Source organism: Myxocyprinus asiaticus, chromosome 46, assembly GCF_019703515.2.
Source record: "Myxocyprinus asiaticus isolate MX2 ecotype Aquarium Trade chromosome 46, UBuf_Myxa_2, whole genome shotgun sequence".
In the NCBI taxonomy this organism is placed as follows: Eukaryota; Metazoa; Chordata; class Actinopteri; order Cypriniformes; family Catostomidae; genus Myxocyprinus; species Myxocyprinus asiaticus.
Genome location: NC_059389.1, coordinates 25,511,678 through 25,534,364, shown reverse-complemented (window position 1 = coordinate 25,534,364; position 22,687 = coordinate 25,511,678). Strand labels below are relative to the sequence as shown.

Here is a 22,687-nt window from a genome sequence, read left to right as displayed (position 1 = left end):
CGGCACTTACAACCTCTCAAATCTGGCACTGCAAATTTAAATCTTCACACCTTGACTTTTGCAACAACTTTTGGAAAAAACCTGTAGCAAATCTAACTTGTGCACATGTAAATACTGATGCGAGAGAACAAGACCAGTGTTTGGCGGGGGTGGGGGTAATGAAATAATTTTATTGGCAGATGCCTAGCCAATGAAATGGGATTTTTTTTGTACTCGATGACGTCGCGTAACAGTGCCATCCCGTGCCTTTTTGTTAAGGCAAACCAGAACCAGTCATTGCGATGGAGGGATCTAACAATCAGAGGGTACATTTTGTTAATAATTAATGAAATAGTATTAAAAGTTTTGTAAAACTCTCACACATATCAATATGTTTTCCTTCATTGATATACTAACGTATATTATTGATGAAGACTACTTTCAGTTCGACAATGTAAAGTTTTACCAGGCATCCAAGTATTGTACCGGTAGTTGTCCATTAGTGTGGTGTCTAAATAACCAACATAATTCATTATTCTTTTAGCTAAAGCTGTACACATCATTAGTGAACTTGCTCCGATTTGTGGTAGTATTTCGAAAATGAATTAAAGTACAAAAGTTAATGTGTAATACAACTTTGTGTCTGTAGTTGTATTTGTCAGTGTCATTTTACACATTTGTGACTTCTTGTCTGCAATTGTGAATTCAGAACACAAGCTTGGAATTATGTGAGTGCAGATTGCAACATTCAATTTCAAATTTGTATTTTACAAGTTTTCACATTGGTGCTGTATATAAATTTCAACTTATGAGTATAAATATTTATTGTTCAAGTTCTCAAATCCAAATATGCAAGCATTCGAGTTTTGCTACTGATTTACCTTCATACAAGTGGCCCTAAAAAGCATTTTTACACTTTAGCAACTTTTAAAAATGTATGCATGTCTCAATGTATGCAATCTCTCGAGTTTTGCTACTGAATTACCTTCATACACTTGTGCGTGTCTTTGTGTGTGTGTGTGTGTGTGTGTGTGTGTGTGTGTGTGTGTGTGTGTGTGTGAAATGGTATGTATTGCTACAAGGCACAATAAAGCTTGAACAAAGCCATAGAATGTTTTGTGGTCTTTCCGATCAATCATCCACCCTGGGTGCACAGCAGAAACATATCAGGTGTCATATTTGTGTCCATTTGGGCTGTCCGTTCAGCCGTTCTGTCAACAAACACACTCCCGCACACACAAATTCACTTAAACCTGACCCAACATTGGCTAATAAACAAACCTGCGGCTAAATTGACACGGCACATAAATCAGTTTCTGTTCACTAATCTAATAATGTGACATGAAAAGGAACAAACTTTGAAATCTCTCTGGATGTGGCTGAGATCCCTCAACAGTACAAAAACCTAAGCCCAACGTTCTCTACAATATGGGAATTGTGCTTCATTTTTTATGGAAGTTTCATAGATCAGTGTATACTGAGGTTCAAATATTATTTCAGACAAACAGAAAAAACAGGGAGTCAAACAATGGATAAGGGTCTTTGACACTTTTATGTCCCAGGGGGTTGATTTTTTTATGTTGGCTTGACAAAGCCAACATACTGTTATTGTACAGACTTTGTTTAGGGTTTTTCCAAAATCCCTAAACAAAGACTAACATTTCCCACTGTAACTCCTCCTTGAGCTTTCAAGCTACATCTACCAAACTTTGTACAAACATTTAGACTTATCTAATTTTACTGATTCGACTGTTGGGTTTCCTGTATCTGAAAACCCATATAGACTATCCCATAGACTTATGTTGAGATATCTAATCTGTCTGTCTGTCTTTCTCTCTGACCTCTTCTGTTGGACCTGCAAAACCTTCAAAATTCAAGCTTTAAAAACGATATTCAACTTTCAGACAACACTTTGTCAAGCCAGCTTCAAAGTTTGTCTTGACAAACTTTACTTGTCTAGTTTCTTCTTTTTATATGAATGTCACATTCAAGGAATATTCCGGGTTCAATACAAGTTAAGCTCAACTAACAGCATTTGTGGCATAATGTTGATTACCACCTAAATTAATTTCGACTTGTCCCTCCTTTGCTTTAAAAAAAGGCAAAAGTCTGGGTTACAGTGAGGCACTTACAATGGAAGTCAATGGGATCAATCTGTAACTGTTAAATACTCACTATTTAAAAATTGTAGCCACAAGACATAAACAATAAGCATGTTAACTTGATTTTATTGTGATAAAATCGCTTGCTAGTCTTTTTGGTGTCATCTTATAGCCAATTTAGCAACTTCGTTGCCATGACAATGTAATGTCAACAAACCCTAAAACGACTGTAAAAATGACGATTTAAACAACTACTTAAATAATACATGAGTTTTAACAGAAGAATGAATGCCTTTGAACCCTCCAAATATTCACTTCCGTAAGTGTCTCACTGTAACCTCGAATTTTGATTTTTATTTTAAAGAAAAGGAGGGGTGATTCGAAATGAATTTTTGTGGTAATTAACATTATGCCACAAATGCTGCTGATTAAGCTTTAATTGAACTGAACCCGAAATATTCCTTTAAAGTCTTCAAATGTTTTTATAATGCCATCATCATTTATTTGTGCTACTTTACCTTTGTCCCAGACCCAGACTTTTAATCTTAAAATATTAAAATCCATCATAAAATAATAATAAATACATTTTGTAGTGAAAAGCATGCTTGAGGTGAAATATGAGATGTGATGTGTGAAGAAAACAAAGAAAAATCAAGGTAAACATCACTTGTGAACAATTTGTGCATAATTTCCAATCAAGTGGTAATTTTGTCAAATTATACAAAAAGTGTCAAAATATTATTTAATTGGGTGCATTTAGGATACTTAAAATGCTATTTTTGAAATTAGCTTCAGCAAAACAAAGGAGTAGGTCATTTGATATATATATAAGTATTTTCCACCACAGAATAAATGCAAATTGTATTTAGTGAAAAGGACATGCGTTGATTATTTTTTTGTGAAGCATGTATATTATCCACTGTCGGACATTGTTAGAATTGTAGATACATTTAATTAACTAGTTAAAGTGTGAAAAGTGTGTTTAATGAGAAAACACATATATATTCAGTGTGAATATTTTCTGCAATGGAGTCTGTTTACCAGCGCTGGTGTCACAGGTATCCATTTCATAAATCTAAGTTCTCTTCGCTCATCTAAATGCAGTCGTGTTTGAGTTCCCCACAGGCACCAGTGACAATAACCTTTGATTTCCGCCCACTCTCATTGGAAACAGAAGACAACCCTGCAATTCCTCCTCCTGCTGCTGCTGTGTTTTTCACGCTGGTCTCAAATGTTCATTTTTTGTTCTCTATTATCTTTCATTTTCTATTGTTTGGGAAAATTGTGGTGGGCCAGATTATCTCATCGTAACCTCATATAAACTTTCCATGAACAGAAGCATTGCACTGATCCCTGAGAAAAGCTTGAGTACCTCTGAACAGAACTTCATCTGGTTGGTAACCTAATTGTTATGGGTCTGGACTGCTAACATAACATCAAAGATTGCTGTTTAAGCTATAAAAATGGAAATTCTTTCATCATTTACAGGGCTCGCCAAAGCAAAAGAGGCTCTCAGCATCTCTGTCGTCTCTAGCTCCTAAATGCTTACAGATGGACCATAATGGGCTTCCCTGTTTGCCACTGATGCTTCAATTAATCAGACCGTCCGGCTGTTCATACTGATTCGGTACCAGCGTCCTCTGCCTGATTCCAAATCTTAGCACAATCCAAATCGATGTGAAACTGATCTATGTTCAGTGTTTCAAAAGTATACCCACAAGACGTAAACATTTTACGTTAACATGATTTTAGGGTGCTAAAATTGCTCACTAACCTTATCTGTATAAAGTTATATCCAAAATTACAACTTTGTTGCAATGACAACGTAAACCCTGTAAGCAATCACACTAAAATAATTTAGAACAGAGATTTTATCACACTAAAATCATTTAGAACAGAGATTTTATCACACTAAAAACATGCTATCATGTATAATGTTTACGTCTTGTGGCTATACTGTTGAAACTGAGTATTTTAATGTTTATAGACTGGCCCCACTTACATCCATTGTAAAAGCCTTACTTTAACTGCATTTTCTTTATCCACTTTTCTCCCCAATTTGGCATGCCCAATTCCCAATGCTCACTAGGTCCTCGTGGTGGTGCAGCTGCTCACCTCAATACGCCTCCGCTTCTAAGACAGTCAGCCCGCACATCTTATCACGTGACTTATTGGGTACGTTACCGCAGATACTTTGCCCATGTGGAGGCTCACATCATTCCCCGTGATCTCAGCGCACAACTTACCACAAGGAGGGTAACCCATGTGACTCTACCCTCCCTAGCAACCGGGCCAATTTGGTTGCTTAGGAGGCCTGGCTGGAGTCACTCAGCACACCCTGGATTCGAACTCCCGAATCCAAGGTTGGTAGTCAGCTTTATTGCTCGCTGAGCTACCCAGGCTAGTATGCATTGCATTCTGAGCGCTGCCACAAGGCACGCTATAGTGGGCATTAGCACAAACTGTCTTCCTCTACGGTTAGTTTTCTCTTTTCAGATTAACTACAGTCAGTGTGGAGCAACAGTTTGAAGAGAATTCTGCTAAGCTTAGTTAAATAATTTAAACAGCCGGTTCTCTGTCGGAAAAGGGTGGATTGGTTCCTCCGGGTAGGGAGTGAGCTGCTTCCCCAAGTGGAGGAGTTTATCAATCTTTGTTCTGACCCTTACCTACGGTCATGAGCTTTGGGTAGTGAGCGAAAGCATAAGATCGTGGATACAAGCAGCCAAAATTAGCTTTCTTAGCAGGGTGGCTGGGCTCACCCTAAGAGATAGGGTGCGGAGCTCAGATATTCGGGAAAGGCTTGGAGTGGAGCCGCTGCTCCTCCGCGTTGAAAGGAGCCAGTTGAGGTGGTTCTGGCATCTGATCAGGATGCCTCATGAATGCCTTCCCAGGGAGGTGTTCTGGGCATGTCCAACTGGAAAAAGACCTTGGGGCAGACGCAAACACACTGGAGAGATTATATCTCTTGGCTGGCATGAGAACGCCTTGGGATCCCCCAGGAAGTGCTGGAGGATGTGGCAGAGGAAAAGGACAAATGGGCTGTCCTGCTGAGTCTGCTCCCACCGTGACCCGGATGTGGATGAGCAGAAAAAAATAGATGGATCGATGGAAACAGCCAACATGTTTATAGCTAGTTACTTTAGTACAGTGGTTCTCAACCCAGTTCCTGAAGGCCCCCAACACTACACATTTTGGATATCTCCCTAATTAAACACACCTGATTCAACTCATCAGTTAGTGGAGACTCCAAGACCTGAATTGGGTGTGTCAGAAAAGGGAGATATACAAAATGTGCAGTGTTGGGGTTGGGAACCACTGCCTTAGTATATGAAAGAAAACGCACGTTTGTTTACATGCGTTGTTGTGTTCCAAAATGTGTCAGAATGCAGTGCAAGTACACGTTGTATTCTTAGCTCTGTCACAAGGGGCACTATAGCGGGTTTGTCTAACTGTCTTCTTCTACAGTTAGTTTTCTCTATCAGGTTTACTACAGTCAAGGTGGAGCAACAGTTTGAAGAGAATTCTGCTAAGCAACTTAGTTAAGTTAGTTAAACAATCAACATGTTTATAGCTAGTTACCTGACTATGTGAACATAAACGTAAGTTATTGTGTTCCGAAATGTGTCAGAACACAATGCAACGCAAGTACACGTTGTGTTCTTAGCGCTGTCACAAGGGGAGCTAAACGGGCATAGTCTTCTTCTATGATCAGTTTTCTCAGGTTAAACTACTGTGAAGTAGTTTGAAGAAAATTTTGCTGTGCAACTTAGTTGAAGTAAACGCAAGTTTGATTTCATGCGTTATCGTCAGTGGTCGGATTTAGGCATTGGCGACATGGGCAGTTGCCCAGAACGGCATCTTGTGGGGGGGCGGCAACTCCAACCCCCACAACCCCCCGTCAACAACTTCGCCGTTCTCATTTACAATCACCACCACATCCCCCACCCACCCCCGGTCAACAACTTTGGGGGCATGTTGAAGTGGGATTCGCCCAGGGTGCCATACAAGCTAGAACCACTACTGGTTATCGTGTTCCAAATTGCATCTTGGCGCTGCCACAAGGGGTGCTATAGTGGGCATTATCGTAACTTGTATTCAACCCGGAACATTCCTTTAAAAACCTTTAGCACGATTTAATCAAAAACAACTTATCTTAAACTCTTTACAGGGAAAAGTGTGCTAAAATAGTGTGTGAATGCAAGCACAAGTTTGTTTTCATGCGTTGTTGTGTTTCGAAATGTGTATGAACGCAATTCAGATGAAATGCACATACACGTTTTATTCTTAGCACAGTCACAAGGGGCGCAATAGCGGTAGCCATTTGTGTAAACTGTCTTTTTATGATACGTTTTCTTAGGTTAAATTACTGTCAAGGAGGAGCAACAGTTTGAAGAGAATTTTGCTATGCTACTTAGTTGAAGTTAGTTAAACAGTCAATGCGTTTATAGTTAGCTGCCTCAATAAGTATGTGAATGCAAATGTGTCGGAAAGCAATTTAGAATGCAAAGCAAGAACGCAGGTCAACTGCTGTCAAGGTGGAGCAGCAGTTTTAAGAAAGAGAGAGATATTATCAAACAAAGATATATTAGCAAACACTATTTACAGCTGTAGCGGACATTCCTGTGAAGCAAAGGTGATGTCTTACCCATGTGACTGTGTATCACCGTGCTAAGTCATTTCCTTGCCTTTCAGATCTACAAGCTGTTTTCTCAGTTTCACCATTCTATCTGGTATGTACATCTGCATCTCATTAGCATACATCTGTATAATAGTCCCGTCTCGCACCGTTCCGCAGAGGCGTCAGGGCAATTGTAAATCAAAGATACAGAGGACGCTATTTACTGAGTTTATTTGGTTTGAGCACGTCAGCATGTAAACAGTAAATGGCACGGCTGCTCGCTGCGCCTGCTGATTAATTTCACAGTAGTTGTGATGCAGGGGAGCCGGGAACGTACTGGCAACCTTGATTAGACACAACATGTGCAGATGTTCCTCAATGCTTCAAAGGGAGATGCTCTCTGAGAACTGTTATTGTGTGAAGCTGGAATTGTTGATGGGGATTTGAGAGTTGGGTGTTGCTGACCAATATGTTGTCAAGGAAGTTGTATTCCTGACGCATTAAGGACAACAAAAAGGAACTGTTTTTGTTCCTGATATTTCATTTCAGACATGTCTTTGTTACTGTATGCAATGTCTCAAATTTCATTGTATAGGGAACAGTTGATGAAGTACCTTTATATGTAATACAAGGGCCATAGTATAAGTATAGTAGCACACACATTTTTACAAACACAAACACACACCCACAAGCACAAAGTCAGATCGCTTCTGGCGCTGCAGTGGACTCCTCATAGTTGGGTGTTGTCTCACTTGAGGAGGCGTGTCATTGGCTGCTGGCCCTCCAGCACCTGTTCTCCTCACACACGGGTCTGAGATCAGTAGGTTGTGAAATGAAGCTTCTGGTCAACATACTCTGCTCAGTGAACATAGCAGTCCAACCACTGTGAGAAGGTCAAGATACCAAAGTCTGTTTCTCTGCACATGTGTAATATTATATTATATTATATTATTGTTGCAGCACACAGATTCTCTAGTTGTTTGGCATGCTTCTCCATCAATCTCTATTAAGTGCTGCGGATCAGCCGCACATGACATGACCAATCCTACTATAACCAAGTCTGCGTTCCATTTCAAATTGTTTTCCCCTTCCCTCGTATACTTCACACTGTCTCATGAACTTGGATGTACGTCGTTGCTTACGTTGCGCGAGTGTCCACTACTGGTGGAAGATGTGCAATGGGTTTAACTGGAACACCCTTAACCCTTGATCACTTCGAACATGTTGAAGGCTGATTTGTGGAATTATTTAGTGATTCCTGCACCTGAGAAAACAATGTTTTCGGAGATTGATTTCAGAGGCTTATGTATAAATCTTGTATGTTTATTTTGTATTTTTTATTAGAATGAATTGTTAGAAAGGATTAATCAAAATGTAATGTTAACATAACAGTGGGCACCTAGGCTATAACTGTATGATAAACAGTTTAATGTAGCTACAAGTATTATGCTGTTAAATATCAATATAACTTTTCTAAACTGCTTAATTGACCTAACTTCACTTCCATCTTACATAAGAGTTGTGTTGGGTTTATGAAGTGCAATCTGCTGTCATGTCACAATCGAGCTGCATTGTGGGATAGGGAGCTGTCTGAAGCTTACGTCAGAGTAGGCTCGCTCCCTCGGTCAAAATCGAGGGGTTGAGGATCTGTCAACAGAAACTTCCCTCGCTCACTGAATGAAGTGGAATGGACTTCCAAAACCGTGGTGGGGATTCCCCCAAAGGGAAGTGCTTAGGGAAGTTAGTGAGTGGATGTTAAAAGTGAAGTGGAACGCAGCCCAAGGCTTAGCTCATTAAGATCACCTTCTAATGGCGAAAGTTTGACTTCTTTGGTAAATTTCGAAAAAACAGTTTCCTTTCCTTTGGTAAGTATCCAACATAAAAGCAGGGGCGGGTTTATGATTTCTGCGGCCCCAAGCTACCAACCAACCCTGGGTCCCATTTAGAAGATTTTTGCTTAAATAATTACATAAAATTGATTTAAAATCATAATTTTTAATTCATCCTATAAGCCATTGTAGCCAAGTACATTCAAAAATATATATATATATATATATATATATATATATATATATATATATATATATATATATATTTATTTATTTATTTATTGTGAACAGGGTGTACAACCTAGTACTTCACCCAGTAAAATTTTTGAATTTAGTATTTATTAATGTTTTAACCCATCAATTATTTATTGTTGCCCAGTTTGTCATTATAATATGATACAGTATTATTATTATTATTATTACTTTGAGGATTTGTTGTATACAGTAGTAATATATTCCTGTCTTATTGGCTTTACTTTCATCTGGAGCTTATATTCTAATGCTGCAGTGTATTGTTCAACATGTTGCAAAAGGCTGTATTTTATGTAAGCAGACAAGGCACAGCGGCCCCTCAGCACTCTAGAGCAGAAGTGGTAAAAAACATTGCCTTTTATCAAGCACTGAAACTTTGCTTGGTGCAGAACAATCCGGAATAATGTTAAACATTGTAACAGTCACCTCTTTGCAACCTGAACTTGTTCAGAACGTAAAATCTTTGAGTCTCGACATGCGTTTTTGAAACCTGAAACAGTACTTATTAACTTGACACAGTGTCTGAAATGTGCCGGTCACTGTGAGACACACTGAAGAAACACAGAGACCTGGTGCAGCAGTCAAGTACGTTCATCCAGCACGTTTACATAGGAAAATAATGAAAAAAACAGAGCAGACGCACACAAAAACACATTTGGTGTGAACGGCCGCTAACACATCCGTTCGCGTGTGTCTGAGAGTGTGAGTGAAACAAGTTCAGAAGGCCTATATATTTTTTCATAAATTACAAACCCAAACCCAAAGTCCTACTGACCTGAACCCGGCCGCTTCTAAAGTGAACCGCTCTGAGAGCGCTGACAACGGCGTGTTCGCGCATGTACCCAGAACAACATGTCACCTCAAGCGTTTTTTTGCGGAGCTTTCCTACTGGGGTGGGGGCCCTCTCGACTTCCGGGGCCCCACGCAATTGCGTGGTGGTTAAAACCGCTACGGCATAAACGCAAATTTGGCAAATCTGAACCATTTTTCAATATTTGTATAATTTTGTTTGTTTCGTTTATTGAATCTACTCTGTTCAGTGCATTCATAATACAAATTGTGATCTACAATTGTGTAAACAAAATTTGAATATTATTAAAAATTATGACTTGAAAGTGCTCTCCTAGGACTTTAACTAATTTATGTATTTTTTTATTTCATTGTTTTATTTTCATTTAGCTTTATTGTGAAGTATTATATGTATAGCCTACTGATACGCCTCAATACGAATGCCCCTCGTTTGTATGTATAAATAAATGCAGAAATGTAATAAATTGTTACAGGAATAAATAAATAAATAAATGAGAAAATAAATAGGACAAAATTCAATCAATCAATCCAGGACTAAATTATGGGAAAACTAAAAGACATTGCCCAAATGGATCATTTATTTATTGCTTATTTTTGCAGTATATACATTACTTTCTTTAGAATCCAAGTTTTTTTCTTTATTTATTTCAATATTCAAAAAATAATTTTGTCCTTGTTGTTCATTTAAAAAACGGTCTTCTTAATATTAATTCAATTGTGGTGACGTTACTTGGTAACCGTCCAATGGCGAACGCTTAGCTAATTAATATTAATAAGCAAGCCTTCAATGTAGTAGCGCTGGTTGAATTCGCACACCGGCCACTGACTCCACACATTCAGCCGCCGCACAGCCGGACGCGAGCAGTGCAGGTCCTCGCAATGCCAGTCGGATCTTAAGCGCCCGTTTCAGCCCGTGCAAAGGAAAGGAGAGGACTAATTTAAAGACCTTTTACCCCCACCTCATTCACAGACTGTGGGTCTGAAACGGGCAGGAGGAACAGAAAGAGACAGCGTTATATTGGAGTTAAAGCGCGAGACATCCTGCCGTGCAGCTATAAGAGGATTGCTGCATCCCGATACCCGTAACGCCGCGTGAAGTGTGTTAAGACAGGAAAAATGTCATTGTCGGGGAAGGAAAACAACACTACCCCTCATGCCAATTATGTGGGACCATACCGTTTAGAAAAGACCCTTGGGAAAGGACAGACAGGTTGGTGCTTTATGCATTTGATTGAAATCTGCACATAACAGTGACTGACTCAAGTTGGCTGATATTCTGTTTCGGTTACATATTATTGATGTGCATGTAGTGTTGTGCTGGTGTCTCAGTCAGGTGGATCATGTATCTATCATTGATTGGTTTCTCATGCTGTGTTCTGTAACATTGGAACAATTTTGTCTAGCTGCAGCCTTCTGCTCGGGTGTGTTGCTGCACTGGAGATCTGAATGTATGCTTGTAAACTTGGGCTATATACATGATGCATTGATGCAACTAATTGCCCAATAGTTCGAACTTTTCTAAGAATAGCAATAGGCAGGGAATCTCCAAATGTATCTCATTGAGCTTTTCATAACCATGTTGCAATAAAGATACAAAAGGTGTAAGTCAGTGAACAAAATTCTAGCTACACTTTGGGTTTTGAAAAGAGATATTGATCAATAAATTCTACATATAAATGTACAGCTCATGGCTGGATTATATTAAAATTGTATTACATTTAAAATATGAACATATAAGCACCTGGTAATCCGTGTTATTCCAGCATGATTTGAAAATGTTCCAAAGAGCATCTTATGTGCTTTGATTTGGGACCTTTAGACAGCGCACCACACTATATTCTAAAATTATATATTTTTACACAATATTTTATAGAAATATACAGTAAGTTTGATAGCGAAGGGTAAATTGTGTGAGAAGAAAGTGATGCAACATTTACTGGGTCCTTTTTGCTTCACCTGCCATCCTCAAATGAGTACAATAGTGGTTCTATTCTCATAGCCTCTCCACTCAAAGATGCTGAGCTTGTGTGTTTTTGGGGGGATGATTGCATGGGTTTTAGAGGTTGACTTTCTAATCCGGTTTGATCTGAGCCAAAATTGAGAAGATGATTGGTACTATTATGAGTATGGTAGATCTATCTGTCTGTTTGCTTTAATATAGACCAGAATGACCAGACTACAATTTGATCAGCGGGGCTCTCATATTAATTTTGTGCCGTTATAAGCAATGTGAGAGTTTCAAGCTTTTCTATTCACTGAAAAAAGGGATTTTGTGGTGAAGTAAATATAGCAGAAAAGATCAAGTACTTTCTACATTGAATAAATTAGTTTAAGGGGGAACTTGAAAATATTAAGTAAATTCTACATTTGTACTCAATTCAAACATGTAAAAATGAATGCTCTAGCTTATAGGTAAATATTATTTGTGATTGTTTGTTATCTTAACAAACCTTGTCATGTTTATTCGCTAATTTGAGTAAATTTCACAGATTAAAACAATAAGTACATTTGACTGAACTTTTCAAAGCTGGTGTTCCCAGCATGCAACGGTTTTGAATATTAAAGAACTTTGCATGGTTTTACTGTTTGCAATTTTATGTACACCAATTTCATTGCTGATTTTGTTGTTATGTTTGGTAACTTCTAGTTTTGTTAAGTTTGAAGTTTATTTTCTACGCAAAATGACCCGTTCATGATTTTTAGAAGAATATCTCAGCTCTGTAGGTCCTCACAATGCAAGTAAAAAGGTATGAAAATTTTGAAGCTCCAAAATGCACATAAAGGCAGCATAAAAGTAATCCATAAGACTCCAGTGGTTAAATCCTTGTCTTCAGAAGTGATATGATAGGTGTGGATGAGAAACAGATCAATATTTACATCCTTTTTTACTATCAATCTCCACTTTCACATCACCACCTACTGGGCAGGGAGGAGAATTTATAGTAAAAAGGACTTAAATATTGATCTGCTTCTCACCCACACCTATCATATGACTTCTGAATATATGGATTTATCCACTGGAGTCTTATGGTTATGCTGCCTGTATGTACTTTTGGAGCTTCAAAATTTTGGCACCCATTTACTTACATTGTGAGGACGAGCTGAAATATTCTAAAAAATCTTCGTTTGTGTTCAGTAGATGAAAGAAAGTTATACACATCTGGGATGGCGTGAAGATGAGTAAATGATGAGAAAATTTTCATTTTTGGGTGAACTTTCCTTTTAAGTAAATTTTACTTAATTTTATACCATTAAAATTGACTGTGCAAATACTTGCAAAATAAAGTACATTTTATTAATCTTTTTTTTTTTTTTTTTTTTTTTTTCAGTGTAGAAAAAGTATATGTAATATAATCAAAGTTTGTATAATGATCAATATTTCCCAAATTTAGGACAGTGTATGGACACTTTCTGGTTGTCAGATGTTATTTAAAAATGTTTGTAGTTAATGTGCTGAATTACACCTGCGGTTACTCTGCTAGGACACCTGTGTGAACTTGAGAAGAACTGACCTCATACATTCACTAAAATCAGCTTGACACTGTTGGTTAAAAGTAATCGCACAAATAGCTCAGAAAAGTTTGTTTGCAGATGTCATTTGTTTGCAGATGCCACTTGGTTTGATATTTTGTTATTGATATTAGTCATGCAGTGTTATGCAATTCAGACATTTAAAATGTGTCCAGATACCTTTTAGGGCTGCTGTATTTTTTGTTGCAATCCAGGTCACCTGTTCTTTCAATTACAGCGCACTTGCTAAACCTGCAGGATTCCGTTTTTATCACATAGATCACACAGTATGATGCCGACTACCGCTTTCCTTTGTGTTTGTGTGTGTGTGTGTGTGCATTCCACCTGATCACCAAATCAGCTCAGCGTGACTGTCACATTTGCAGCACACCTAATGCGACTGACTGATGCCATTATGCCCTTTTCCTTGAGTGGATATTCAACAACCAAAGCTCTACTACTGTACATGACATGCAGCATTCACTGCAAAAAATAATTTTCTAGTTTTCCCTGTAAATACTGTATATCTAAACATTTTTGAAACAAGATACTTATAAGAGACTTCTTTTTAAGAGAATATACATGAATTAATGTTTTCTTTTTAACCCCACTGGCAAACAGTTTTTCCATGTTTTAAGAATAAGCCTCAGTCATTTTTGTTAGATTTGTTTTTGGCTGCTGCCTGCAGTTTTTCACACTCAAATTTAAAAGCTCACCATTCACACGTACTGTGGAATTACAAAACAATTGGTCTCATTTTCCAGAGAACTGCCCAAATAAAAAAATAGAATCCAATAATTCACAAATAATATTGTATGTGTTTATAATCTTATGATAAACAGAAATAAAAAAATAAAATAATGTTTTTTTGTTGTTGTATTTTTTCTAATTTTGTAAACATGTAATTCTGGTTTTGTTCACTCTACATCACTTTAAAAAGTCCCATTTTATTCCACTAGGTAGCAGAAAGCACTAGAAAAAATATTTTTTCCTCAATCAAGTTCCATCACAATATACAGATCTGAAATGTAGGTGGAGCTCTAACGCATTTTAGCCCTCACAGATGTGCTTGTCCATAGACATTCAGGCTAATTTTTAGTTCAAGCACCACCCTTGTTATTTCATTGAATATCTCGGCCTCTGAGTGGACTAGAAGCTCAATCTAGGTGTCATTAGAAAGCTGAGATCCTCCCTTTGCAATTATATTTTATCATCAATAGTCGAAAAATATTTTCTGATGATTTGTTTTGCATGCTTTTCCTTCTGGATTGCATATTTTGTTCTGGACATCTATGATATAACATTAGATTATTCAGCCAAGCAAGGTAACAGACAAGTAAACAATGGCTAATTTTTTAGTGAACTTCCTAAGTTAAAAGCAGATATAAAGTTTTTAGCTATTTGGGGCTTACAGCAGAAGTTATCGGAGCATAAATGAGGCGTTTTTTATTTCTGACTTACAGAAATAATATTTCACTTTGTGATTATTTTTCGAAAATCTTTCGAACTGTGGTATTAGGGCAACAAATGCACTCACATTTCTGAGAGTGAGATCTTTCATTTGATATATGACATGTCCATTTAGGTGCGATGTGAAGGACTTTTATTTGTATATAAATATTTGTACCCCATAACCTCTGGAGGGGCGCTAATTTTAAACAAATGTTTTGAAGCCTTATTTTGTTATTTTAAGTAACATTAATGCAGTAGTGATTGTTATCCCTGAAAAGGTCAGATTCAAAGCTTTCAATTAATACCTCATATGGCTGACTTATGTATACGTAGACTTTAACGTTTTAAGCGTAAACTTTTTTCATGAAATAGGCCCCTCCCCCTTGGACCTGCCGGCTGGGTCCATAAAGTGTAAGGGGTCAAAACTAGAAGAAGAATAATAATAAAAACACTATTTGTGAATGAGGTAAATAAAGAAAAACAGCCTGATGTCATGATAAATACGTGACTGTGGTGACATTTTTGCAAAATGGCATTAGTACGACATATGGTCCTTATATGTATCGTGGCAGTTCTGAGGTGAAATGTCCACTGCGTGGCGCTTAAAGCGAGTTAAATTTTCTCCCATACAAATGAGGTTTTTAAGTTTAATGCTCTATCCCTACCCTAAACCTTAAACCTTCACCTAACCGATACTGTCATTAAAGCAAATTTGAGTTGAAAGACTCAATCTGCTGAAGAATCCATGTCATTTTGTGGGGCTTCTCGTATGCTCTTCAGGACTCATACAATACCACAGTCCTTTGCATCGCAAGTGCAACGCTTTATCAGTTGAGCTTCCGCACAATTTTATCACACTCGTACAAGCTTGTAAATGTAGTTGGTTGTGTAATGCAAACATTAACAGTAACATAGTTTTATTGGTTTGGAAATTGTTTTTTGGTGTTGCGGTATCATCCAAGTCTAATCTGTGGATTTTGCTTAATATTATAACGCAACAACAATGCATTGACGGAAAAGTTGATGTGATTGTTAGCCACAACACTATTAGCATCTTAATGCGAGTGCTATGTTGCATGTGTCTGATAGAGCTGTTATTTATAGTGTAAAGCGGAAGGCCTGTACTGATCTGCCTGTTCTGTGCAATGCCATATTCATTATGTGATTAGGATCTGACTCTCTCTTTCTCTCTCTCACACACACACACACACACACGCACGCACACACGTGCTGTGAGCATGTGTGTAATCCTACATGATAAATCTGTGGCTCAAACACTCTTTCACGTGGACTGGGGACCATGCGGTACGATGACGAACTTGAAAGAAAAAGTGGAAGCCTTCTGAGAAAAAGTGGATGTCAGAATGAAAAGGAGAAAATGCACAGGGCTTCTTTGGCTTTGAGAAGCATCTGTTGGTGGGTTTGTGGATGGAATCAATCTGTCTTGTTTCTTGTTGCTAGGGAGTTCCCCAGTCTGGGTTAAAAATCTTGGTTGAAACTATGACTAAGGTAGCATTTTTCTGGAGCTTAATTTAACCCACAGCTTCCGTAATTTTATATAAATTTTTTTTTTTTTATAATTTCATATCTGTCACTTTTGTGAAAGCTTTGGTTTATATCTAAACCCTATACAGGTTTTAATGTCATGGTCATATCTTCACTTAGCTCTGTTTTCGAATTCATGGAATGGAAATCTTAAATACTGTACATCTATTTAGCGTTATACTAATTATTCAGTGTGACATGCCGAAATACTGTCACCATTTAAATCAATGTCACACCATGTCATGTTTTATACAGTTAGGTGTTTTAAACTCCTTTTAGATTTTAATAAGTCCTGCTTGCTAACCTTGTAGCCCATAGCAAACCCTGCGTCAGACTCCTGAGTCGTTTATTCATTATACGTGAGTCATTACGCTCGGCCTCGTCCGGCCAAAGGCTTGAAGATGCAAAATGGACATCTAGGGGACATTTGAGGCTTTTACGAAGACTTATTAATGTTCTGAGGCTCCAAAGTAATAAAACAATGTTTCAGCATCATGACCCAGAGTGGATGGTTGTAGATATTTTTTACATTTCGTTTTGTTGGTGTTTGGTGTTATACTTTGAATTTGCAAGTGTGTAATTTCTGTGCCACTGGCGTCACCAAAAAGAAGAAAAAAATAATCACTGTTTTCAAGCAGATTCAAGAAAACTCCCCCATCATTGGTTGTACAAACAGTAGTCCTGCGCTAAACTCACACCATTGGTTGAGTTAGTGTTGCTGTGTTGGGCTGGATGGAATGCTCAAACAAATAGAGGGAGAACGTAATCAGGAAATTTAATTAATTCGATTCGAACCAGTATTGCCTGTGTAAGCATCGCAGCACAATGATTTGCATGTGGGCTTACCGCTAGACCACAGGCCTGACTTCAGAAGGTTTTTGGTATAGGAACAATTTAAAACCACTTCATATTTATACAATGATGACTGTGAAAGACAGAAATTACACAAAAAAATGGCTTAGCTGGAACAATTTAAACTTTTTGGGGATTTTTGGAATGTCCAATTGTTTGAATTGGATTATCTTACTGTGAATTGGACAACAGTAGGTCAAAAGTTCTGCTGCTGAAATTCTCTGCTCACTGAAATTCGAATCACTGCCCCAGTGGCCTAAGCTGGAGTTGTTGTTAACATATTGTATGCTTGAGCTACAGTTTCAAAGTGAAATGTCCACAGAGAGGCGCCAGAAGCGAGTTGTATTTTCAGTTGTAAATGATGTAATTTAGTAAAAAGGAATGGATATTTTATTAACGCTACCCCCTAACCCAAACCCCAAACCTAACCGTCAGTGGAGTAAAAGTGTAATTTTAGAGGGAAAATGCAAACTCCGAATCGCACTCTCCATTGTTTATGGAAATGCAATTACTTCCTGATTTCCACGGGACGAAAAGGCTTTCTCTGAGGCTGCTCAAACTACACGCTATCAGTTGCGCCACAGGAAAAACATGCCTGAATTAAAGCGAAGATGTGTGATGAGAGATCGCGCTTGTTAGTAACTTGACAGAATAGAGTCGATGTCAGAGTACATGAACATTTGTTGACAGCCACATTACTTTTTTTTTAATAAAAGAGGAGTTTATTCGGTAAATGTGTTTCCATCATAGTTTATGCACATTTCTTCTTTTTGAATAAACAAATTATACACCTCAAGTGAGCTTTTTAGTTTTTTTTTTAAGCGCATTTTGGAGATTTTATTAGCATCTTGGTGTTTTCATCCAGCAGTTTTTATGCGATAACCCAAAATGCGCATAAAAATACGTAGATGAAAACCCATTGTAAAGTAGTGCTACAAGCACTTAAGAGTGTGCACGCATAGTATTACATGAATAAATGTGTGTGTCTGTGTTATCTGTTAACTGTGTAGGATTGACAGACACCATAGCTTACTGTATCCTATATACTTCCTACTATGTATTTATACTGTATGTATGTGAAACAGCGTAATGCAACGATAAGCATTTCAAACAGTTGTATGCTACATTGTTGTCACATCACCTTACTGCATTACATGTTGAAAACTGAAAGTGGCATTATCATCTTGTAAATATGGTTATCTAGCATGTTAAACCAATTATGAAAAAAAATGTTGGTAGTCCATTAAATAATGAGTCAAGAAATACTGTGAAATATGGTAGTATGCTATTCTGAATACCCTGTGTCTACATTGATTATAATGGCACTCTTCTAGTTTTCTCATTGCTCACTCATAGTGCTATAAACTGGCGGCTGTGGCTCAGGTGGTAGAGTGGGTTGGCCACTAATCGCAGGTTTGGCGGTTCGATTCCCAGCCCACATGACTCCACATGCCGAAGTGTCCTTGGGCAAGACACTGAACCCCAAGTTGCTCCCAATGGCAGGTTAGTGCCTTCCATGGCAGCTCTGCCATCATTGGTGTGTGAGTGTGTGAATGGGTGAATGAGTCACAGTGTAAAGCACTTTGAAAACCGCTAAGGTTAAAAAAGCGCAATATAAGTGCAGACCATTTTTACCATTTAAACATGGATTGGGTTTTCTCTCTCTCTCTCTCTCTCTTTCGCTCAAACAATCATGACCTCTCTCCTAACACAAATATTCCCTTGCTCCTAACGTTGCAAATTTGCAGATGTGGAAAAAGCAATTACAGACTAATCACAGGCCCATTTCTGACCTGCAGTGAGTGAATGTGTATGTGTGTGTGTGTGTTTGCGCATGTTACCCGTGGCATAATGCTGTAGAGGTGAACATTCACTCTTCTAGTGAACATTCAAGTGTGATTACAGCAAATAGATTGCATTATTGTTTTTCACTCCACTACAGAGTGTAAACTGTCAACTGTATTGATGTGTTTGTCAGTGGTTGAAAGCCATATATTTTTAACAATGAGAGTTACTGTATGAATTGTCGACTAAAGCCTGGTTTATACTTTGGAAGAAGTCAAACTTTTTTTCTCCTGGACAAGCTAAATCACCCTAGGTGAATGAAGCTGCTTTTTATACTACGCCCGATGTCATTTTAAAATGAGTTGGTTTAGGGTGATGTCACTGTGTTTAACGTACTGTTCCAGCCACAAGACAATAATGCAGGTTTTTCTCTCCGTGGACCGCCGCTTCTAGCACTGTGCCGCTTCTAGCACTGTGCCGCTTCTTTGCTTTATTAAACTTGTCATGGCCCCTTTAAAAAACTCAAATCATTCTCCACTCATTTGTTGTGGTTGTGCTGTCTTTGTAGAATTTGTGTTGCAAATCATGTAAAAAAAAGTATACTTCCACACAATCTTTGAGAGGTGCGCTTCAAAGTTATCCATTTTAATGACAGTAACCTAGGTAACAGCGCGATTGTAAATAAAAAGCGTCACATCCAAACCACACCCACGAATAGTTTTAACCAATCATCAACGCTCTGCGACCAGCCAAGTTCTCTTGGGTCAAGAATATCAGAGATGTGCGTGAACAGGAGAAATCTGACCACAAGAACATCTTGGCAGAACAAAAACATCACTGCATTTCGTCATCATTTGTAGGTGAAATAAGCGAAGCCTGTTCGCCCAGTACGTATAAATTAGCCTTAAGAATGGGTTATCAAGAAGTTCATCCTTTATGCAGAGCTACTTATAGTGTTTAAAGCGATAATGTTTTTTTTTTTTTTTTTTTTTTGATGAACTATTCAATTATTTAATTCAAAACTTGTATGACTTGCTTTCTTACGTGGAACATAAAAGGAGATGTTTAGTAGAACATTCCAAGTGCTCTTTTCTGTACAATTAAACTGGATGGGGACTGGGGCTTGCAAGAACCATAAAAGTAGTCCATTAGACTTGAACGCTCTATTTTAAGTCTTCTGAAGTCATACGATAAATTTGTGTGAGGAACAGATGAAATTTAAATGAAAATCTTCCCCTATGCATTTGCGAATATACTGCACTCAGATGGCAATGACATCGAACATTGTTGGCCGATGTTGTTTTGAACATTGTGCACAAGACAAATGTACTACTTTTATGGTATTTTTTATGGTGCTTTTTGTTATTTTTGAAGCTTAACAGATAATGGTCACCATCCACTTTCAACGAATGGAAAAAAGGGAGCTTGGACATTCTGTCTAACATCTCCTTTTGTGTTCTACGGAAGGAAGGCATACAGGTTTTGAGATGATTTAACATGAGGGTGTAAATGATGACATCATTTTCATTTTTGGGGGGACTTTTCCATTAAATGTTGTATTTCTCTAGAAGATCCTGGTTGTAGATCATGTCATTGTAAGGGTGTTTTATGCGGTAGAGTTTGTTGGGCAGGTTTTAATGACTTCAGTCCGGGGAGTAACCCAGCAAATCGGAGGCTGCTGTGTTTCGTCAGATTTTTTACAAGAGGAAAAGCAGTGAAATTGTCACAGAATTATAGGGCCGCTATGCTCACTGTTCCTTCAATTCCAAACGCTTTCAGATGTTTTCTTTTTTCTTGGTGTCCTGCTGACACCGACTGACACTCATAAACATCTCTGCTCTCTCTCTCTTTCTCTCTCTCTCTTTCTGTGTTTGCATACACAGTTACTGGACATTTTTCAGTTGTAGTTTTTACACATAATAACAATGATAATATAATAATAATAATAATAATAATAATAATAATAAAAATAAAATCTAACATCCTAACACCAGAACAGTTAAATCTCCTCTTTTCTCCACGCTGGCTTTCCATCCCCAAAATATGAGGTAATACTTTGTAGTTTCTTTAATACTGTTTTGTCTAGAGGTCGACCGATAGTTGATTTTGCCGATACCAATAACTAAGGTGGTGGAAAAGGCTGATAACAGATTAATGAGCTGATAGTTTTTAAAATAGATTCATAGAATATTACAACATTTTCTCTGCACAGACATAGAGGTCAGAGTCCAAAATGAATAAAATCACAGATGTAGTGTATTTTTCAACCAAGATCCCAATAATAATCAGAAACAAAGAAGATTTGGTGCATAACGTGGGACTTTTAACACTAAACAAGCCGGAAACACACCGGAGACTCTTATTTTGAAGTGATGGAGACCTAACTCTGTCACAATGCTCTATATTTAATATTTATCAAATTAAGCTTTTTATAGCCTATATACAGTATTATTATTATTGACAATATATGAAGTTGGAGACACAATGTATTTTTCTTTGCATGCCCTCGCTTCTATTTAAAAGACGTAATTATCAGAGAAATTAAAAAAATATTGGAAACTATCAGCATAAATTTTTGCCAATAACTGATAGTTCCAAAAAACAACTATCGGCACGATTAATCGGTAATTAATACCGATATATCTATCTACCTCTAGTTTTGTCTAGGGAAACTATATTCACTGTTTCATTTTTATTTATTTTTTACTTTGATCACAAACAGATGCTTTTGTGTTAAGTGTATTACAACCAGTGATGGTTGTAATCTGATTACAGAGTAATTAGTCACTGTAATCTAATTACTTTTTAGTCAAAAGAAAGTGTGCATTACATGTTCAATTCTTATCAGATTACGGTTACTGACTTTCAGTTAAAAATATATTACTTTTAAGTACGTTACTTGGGTTAAAAATGTCTAATATGGTATTATGTAGAATTGAAAACATGACTTATGCTCATATATACATCTGTTTGTGTTTCTATGACAGCTTAGGGGTGCAAGCCTCCTAATGAGTCATTGTACGAAAGAAATTACTTGCATGCACCAATGAACAAGGAGGAAATATAGACAATTTTTTAATTAATTGAGCAAAAAACAAAACCTTCTGTGAAAATTGTTTAGAAAGTAACTTAAAAGTAAATAAATTAGTAATGTGATTACTTTCCGATGAAGTAATATGATTACAATTCAGGTACTTCAGGTAGAATTAATTAGTAATTGGTATTTGATTACTATTTGAGTAACTTACCCAACACTGATTACAACAGAAAGTCTGTAATGCAATGATAGTTTTATTGAAATCAGCATAAATTAGCACAACTTATACTAGCTTAAATTTTTTTTCGCATGACAGTAATGTGAAAAAGAAAAGTCAGTTTTCAATCAACTAAATATTTGAATGCATTAAAGTATGTGGTTATTACACTTTTTCATATTTTTGTGTTGAGCGTAAGGCCAAAAACATGCTTTACACAAGTACTTGTATGCAGATGCGAGCACTTGGCCAACGCATTGCTGACACGCTCTCTAGTTGAACATACATAACGAACGTTATGTTATTGTGGCGGTAACAAAATCTCAGTACTCAAGGGGGCAATTGAGTTACCTTCAAACATCTGTGCCATTTCACTGGATGTGCTATTGTTCAGGTAACTTGCTATAAATATATTGACATCACTTACTTGCTCAGCAATGTTCTCTTCAAACTGTTGCTCCGTCATTACAGGAGTTGACTTCAAAGAGAATAATCACTGTAGAAGCGGACAGTTCACATTAATGTCTGCTATAGCGCCCCTTGTGGCAACATCGAGACTTGCATTGTGTTATAAATTGAACTCTGACACATTTTGGAACACAAAAATGCAAATAATTGTGCTAGAAGTGGCTAAAAGTGCATTTAATGTCTTAAGTATGTATTTAAACACAAAGTTATATAGATTCTCATTTCATGTGG

General features: G+C 37.5%; 1 protein-coding gene across 3 annotated transcripts in view; it reads left to right on the top strand.

The window, feature by feature from the left end:
* The first annotated feature begins 10,419 nt into the window (after window positions 1–10,419).
* Window positions 10,420–22,687, top strand: part of LOC127435663 (serine/threonine-protein kinase BRSK2-like) — a 316,801-nt gene continuing 304,533 nt past the window's right edge. For all 3 annotated transcript variants that reach the window (XM_051689300.1, XM_051689298.1, XM_051689297.1), the window contains exon 1: window positions 10,420–10,800. In XM_051689300.1, the coding sequence (XP_051545260.1) occupies window positions 10,707–10,800 (94 nt within the window). In that variant the 5' untranslated portion in view covers window positions 10,420–10,706. The remainder of the gene's footprint in view (window positions 10,801–22,687) is intronic.